Below are 5,984 nucleotides of genomic sequence, written 5' to 3'. Positions count from 1 at the left end.
AAAAAAAAAAAAGAGAAAATTCTTAAAATATGTTTATTAATTCACTTAAAATGAACAACAATAAATGACATTTTAACATAAATAGCACTTTTTATGAAAAATAACTATTTCTTGAATATTAAAAACATTACCAAAGATAGCCTCATTTTATATTTTTTGCAAATTTCTTTAATATCTGGCTTAATGGAGGACAGCTGGATCCTCGTGTCTGCTTTTGGATTTGACTTGTCACACCATCATAATTCATACAGCTTTAAGCAATTGAACATAGGCCAGGCCAGGTGGCTCATACCTGTAATCCTAGCAATCTGGGAGGCCAAGGCAGGTAGATTGTCTGAGCTCATGAGGTAGAGATTAGCCTGAGCCAGTGTAAAACCTTGTCTCTAAAAATAGCTGGGCATTGTGGCAGGCACCTGTACCAGGCCCAGCTATTCAGGAGGCTGAGGCAAGAGAATCACTTGAGCCTAAGAGTATGAGGTTGTTGTGAGTCATGTTGCCATTGCACTCTACTGAGGGTGACCAAGTAAGACTCTGTCACAAAAAAAAAAAAAAAGAGAGAGAGAGAGAGAGATTGAGCATGAAAAAAGCAAGTAAAGCAAGTCATCTCTTAGTAGTATGAAAATAATCATGACATTGTAGACTCATTGAAAGGGTTCTGGGGACTCCTTAGGATTCCCCACACTACACTTTGAGAATTGCAGGTTTAACTAAATGGTCCATTCTAACTCACCCTGCTTTAGCACCACACTCCTCCATGCAACTCCAAATTTCAAGGTACATTGGCTTCAAAATCCTTTGAGCAATTTCCCTGTCCCTGGCTAGAAACTTTTTCACACTTGGATGTTTGGTGGTTTAGTGGTGCTTCCTCAGATATGTCTCGAGGACTGAGACTCCACCGTCAGCAGAGAGTCCTGTGCTCAAGCAGTGATACCTGCTCCAACAATCCTATATCGTGTTCCTTTGGGTTATTTGGCCAGCATGGGCGGGGCAGCATGTGTTCCATTTTCCGCCCTGGCCATTTGCCTCTCTCTGTTCAGGTTGTCAAACTCATCTTTTATTTGGCTCTTGGTTTGCCCACTCAGCACATCTTCTCTGTCTGTGTGGCTCCTGAGCCTGTTGAGGAAGCAGGGTCTTCCTTTGCTGAGAGTGACATTTTCACAGTGTCCATAAGAAAAACAAACAGGTATTTTTTTGTTTGTTTTTCTCTGTCCCTCTTCAGTACCCCCATCCAGCTCCTTGCCCTTGCCTCAACCTCAATGAACTCAGCAGGTCAGCAGCATTTCAAGTGGCATTCTGGGCATATCCCTCCTTTACGCCAGTCCCCCCTTACCGTTATAGCCCTCCTGCAGCCATGGTGGTCAGGTGTATTAGCAACACCTACCTCTGGGGGCCTCCCTAGCTCTCCCTCCCACTCTGGGTGCCTTTTGCATGTGCTGTCCTCTTGTGCACACCAAGAACCAGAAATTGCACCTTGGCTTCTCTTTGGCCAAAGGCAGGCCCTGTAGCCTCAGGATTTTTATTTCGTAAGATTTCCTAGAAAAGCAAGGACATTTGCTCACTTCAGTTACATGGCTTTGTTATGTCCTAACTCACACCCCTCCACACTATGTGCATGTGCCTGCATATTTCATATGATCCCCATGTAAGTTTTATCTTACAGAAACATAACGGATTGCAGCTTTTTAATCAGCTGTACCCCAGCTACCACCCGACCACACACACACGCAACTGCTCTGTTATAGCCTATCTAGGATAGGATAGAGTCCAGTGTGGCACGTGTCAAGCATCATTGAGCCTACTCAAATGCACATATTTTTTAACCACCCCGAGCAGGACCACACTTACATTCTTCAGTGCTGCTTACTAGTCTGCCCATCCTTTAAGGACCAACTCTTGAGCCTCTTCCTGTAAGAAAAGCCCCTCTCAGGCTGGACCAGGTAGCCCATCCTAGTGCTCTGAAATGCCAAGGTGGGAGGATTGCTTGAGGCTAGGAGTTTGGGACCAACCTGTACAAAAGCAAGATCCCATCTCTACTAAAAATAGAAAAAATTACCTGGGCATTGTGGCAGGCGGCTGTAGTCTCAGCCACTTGGGAGGCTGAGGCAGGAGGATCACTTGGACCCAGGAGTTTGAAGTTGCTTTGAGCTTGGCTGACACCATGGCATTCTAGCCTAGGCAACAGAGTGAGACTTCATCTCAAAAAAAGGGAAAAAAAGCCCCTTGGGGGAGTTAGTGAACTCTTCCTTATTAGTACTTATGTAATTGGGAATCTTGCCACTTCACTACTCTGGGGATTTCACGTGATATGTTCACTCTAGCATCCACTGTTTCACCCATTAGGAAGTATATCATAAGTTTTTATTAATTGGCTGGTTGCTTAACTAGCCCCTGGCTGGTTATTACTTACTTTGTTATAGTTACTGGTACTGCCATTGAAAACGTATCTGTTAAGTGAAAATTTTCCCCCATGTTAACACTTAAGTCTTGTTACTTTTGTTTTTCTTCACTCTAGCGCTTGACCACCTCCCATCCTGGAGAGCAGAGGGAGACGGTTCTGCAGGCCTACATCAGCAATGACCTCTTGGACTGTCATAGCCACAACCAGGTGGGTGGGCCAGTTCCTGGCCACGGCCTTCAGTTCTAGGGAGTGGTCTTAGCAGATGGAAGAAGCTTTCACTTCTATGTACGTTTTAGCACAGTGACCATGTGGCAGCACTGAGACCTGTTGTTCACCCTGGATAACAGATCTCACTAGTTACCTTCCAGTACAGAGTTCTAAAAATGTTAAAACTGCTTAATTCATCTCTAGACCTCTTTTCTACCATTTTTCCTTTTCTCAAATTCTCAACTCTTTCCTGCACTTCACTTTGTACCATGAGTCCTAGAAACTGAGCATGACTTAGGATGGGCAATGTATATAAGTAAATCCAGGTTTTCTCTTATCTGGGCATGACTAAAAAATGTGTCTTTTACATGTGTACACAGTTTTGGACCAGATAGGTCTACTGACACAGTGGGAAAAGTATGCCATCTGGGGTGAGATGAATTGCTGTCAGACCTGTGTGCTCAGAGGACAGGACTCCTTAGCCCCAGGCCTAGCACCAAGTGGTCTCCATGTTCTAGTGCTCCCCCTCCCTTCTCCTTACCCCTCCTTGTATATCTGCAGCCCATTTCACTGGACAGTACAAAGATCAGGATCTTGAACTTATAAAGAGGATGCTGCATTTCATTATTTCAGTTGAATTTTTATTAGAATCTTCTAAAATATAAAGCTACAGTTAAGCTTCACAATGTGTGGCGTATCAAACACTCTCAGTGCTCATTGATTAAACAGCTGTCTTTGGCCATTTCTTGCTACTGTAACAGAATACCACAGACTAGGTAATTTTTTTTTTTTTTTTGAGACAGAGCCTCACTATGTTGCCCTAAGTAGAGTGCTGTGGTGTCACAGCTCACAGCAACCTCAAACTCTTGGGCTTAAGTGATTCTCTTGCTTCAGCCTCCCAAGTAGACTATAGGCACCTGCCACAATGGCTGGTTACTTTTTTGTTGTTGCAGTTGTCATTGTTGTTTAGCTGGCCTGGTCTAGGTTCAAACTCACAAGCTTCAGTGCATGTGGCTGGCACCATATGGCTGGTGCCATAACTACTATGCTACGGGCACCAGACTGGGTAATTTATAAACAACAGAAATTTATTTGGCCCACAGGTCTCAAGGCTGGGTCCAAGAGTTTGGCACCAGCATGTAGCAAGGGTCATCCCATGGCAGAAGCAGGCACACTAGACAGAGAATGGAAATGGAACCTACCCTTTTATCAGGGGCCTACTCCCAGGATAATTAACCCACTCCCACAGTGATGGCATTAATCCATTCAGGAGGCCAGAGGTATATTGGCAATTAAATTTCAACATGGGTTTTGGTGGAGACATTCAAACCATAACAACAGCACCCTGGGAAAGTGGATTGCACATTAATCTGTTGTGCATACAGGCAATATATTTCATGAGTTTTGAGTAGCCAGTTTATCCACACGTTCACTTTGTGAAAACTCATCAAGCTATACACTTATCATCGTGCAGCTTTCTGTATAGGTGTTATATTTCAATAAAATTTTGACCTACATAAAGATGGTGTGATGCCAGTCGGTATCTTGGGGACAGCAGCCTTCAACGTGTCACCCTTCTGAGTGAGCTTGGTTCAGTCTAGACTGGTGGCTCTCTCACCAAACTTCTATTCAATTGGATCTCTGTTTCTACTATTTCATATTGTCTTCTTTCTTGATTTATTCTCTTATTTGGTAGAGCATGTCCTTTAGATAACAGCTTATAGAGAAAGAGTGTGCAGGAAGTATATTTTTTGAGACCATGCATGGACTAAAAATGTCTTTATTCTTTGTATAGAATTCTGGGTGGACTTTGCTCCATTGTCTTTTAGGTCCCAGTTTTGCTGTTGAGAAATCTAAACCCATTCTAATTCCTGGTCTTTTGTACATGACCTGGCTAATTTTTCTAATTTTGGTAGAGACAGGATCTCACTCTTGCTCAGACTGATCTTGAACTCCTGCATTCACATGATCCTCCCATCTTGGCCTCCCAGAGTGCTAGGATTGTAGGCATGAGCCACTACACCTAGCCATGTGACCTGTTTTCTCTCTCCAGAAGCATGTTGTATCTTCTCCTTATCCCCAGTGTTAAACTTCCCATCGATGTCCTTCTCGAGGTGTGTTTTGATCTATTGTGAGTGCTTGGGTGTCCTTTCAGTCTGACAGCTTCAGTTCTGGGAATGTTACTTGAGTTGTTTTGTTGATGGTTTCTTCCTGATCTGTTTCTTCTGCTGTCTCTCTTTTTTTTTAGTCTCACTTTGTCACCCTCAGTAGAGTGCTGTGGCGTCATAGCTCACAGCAACCTCCAGCTCTTGGGCTTAAGTGATTCTCTTGCCTCAGCCTCCAAGTAGCTGGGACTACAGATGCCCACCACAACACTTGGCTATTTTTTTTGTTGCAGTTTGGCCGAGACCGGGATCAAACCCGCCACCCTTGGTATATGGGGATGGCACCCTACTCACTGAGCCACAGGCACTACCCTCTGCTGTCTCTTTTTAAATGTTGGACCTCCTGAACTGATTCTCTATTTTTCTAATCTTTTCTCTCATATCTTCTTTTTCTTTTTGTTCCTGTTTCTTGGAGATTTCCTCATCTTTACTTTTCAACCCTTGTATTGAAATTTTATTTTCTTTTTTATAGCATTCTCTTGGGGTTTTTTGGCTATGATACTACTTCTTTTATCTTTAAAGATATAGTGATGACTTTTTGTTTAGTTTTCTTCTTACATAGTTTCATTTCCTTCCCATTTGTTCTGGCCTTGTCTTCCCTGTTGGAATTCTCCTTGGAAGCCTGGTAGTCCTTGATATCTTCTTAAGGAAATACTGAGAGTGAGGCAACTGAAAAGCCAATCAGAAGTCCTGAGAGTGAGGGTAGGGCCTGTCCCTGTCCGGTTCCACTGAGAATCTGGGTGAGCCATTTATTGGGCAGAGTGTCTAGTTATTTCCCCTTGGGCTAGTCATTCTCCTTTGAGAAGACTCTTTTAATCTCCTCCCAGAGGGTAGGAATCTGATTGCCAGTGTCCTGGGAGACAATGGGGGAAGACTGTGGGTGGCTGTCTAGCATTCATCCTTCATTTAGACACTGACCCCTCCATTTGCGCTAGAACTCCTACTCACCTGTGTCAGTGTCCTCTGTTCCATAGACCCTTTAAGGTGTTACTTTCACATGAGAACCCCTTCTCCAGCTCTGAGCTGGAGCAGCAGGAATGAGATCTAGCTGCTCTTGAACAACTTTTAGTCATTCTTTTTCTTTTTCTTAGTTCTCCCATCCAACTTCTAACCAAGCCATACGCTGCTTAGCTTCTAAGGTCAGATAAGATCAGGTATGTTTGGGGTAGGATAGCCATGGACAAAATATCTTCTTTTTCTTTCTTTCTTTCTTT

General features: G+C 43.5%; 1 protein-coding gene across 1 annotated transcript in view; it reads left to right on the top strand.

Moving 5' to 3' along the window:
• Window positions 1-5,984, top strand: part of ARMC9 (armadillo repeat containing 9) — a 190,653-nt gene that overhangs the window by 47,469 nt on the left and 137,200 nt on the right. Inside the window, exon 9 of the mRNA XM_023510364.1 lies at window positions 2,513-2,605. Within this exon, the coding sequence (XP_023366132.1) occupies window positions 2,513-2,605 (93 nt within the window). The remainder of the gene's footprint in view (window positions 1-2,512; window positions 2,606-5,984) is intronic.

Source organism: Otolemur garnettii, unplaced genomic scaffold (genome assembly GCF_000181295.1).
Source record: "Otolemur garnettii isolate 467f Iridium unplaced genomic scaffold, OtoGar3 scaffold00013, whole genome shotgun sequence".
NCBI classification, from domain to species: domain Eukaryota; kingdom Metazoa; phylum Chordata; class Mammalia; order Primates; family Galagidae; genus Otolemur; species Otolemur garnettii.
This window is presented reverse-complemented; position numbering and strand designations above follow the sequence as displayed.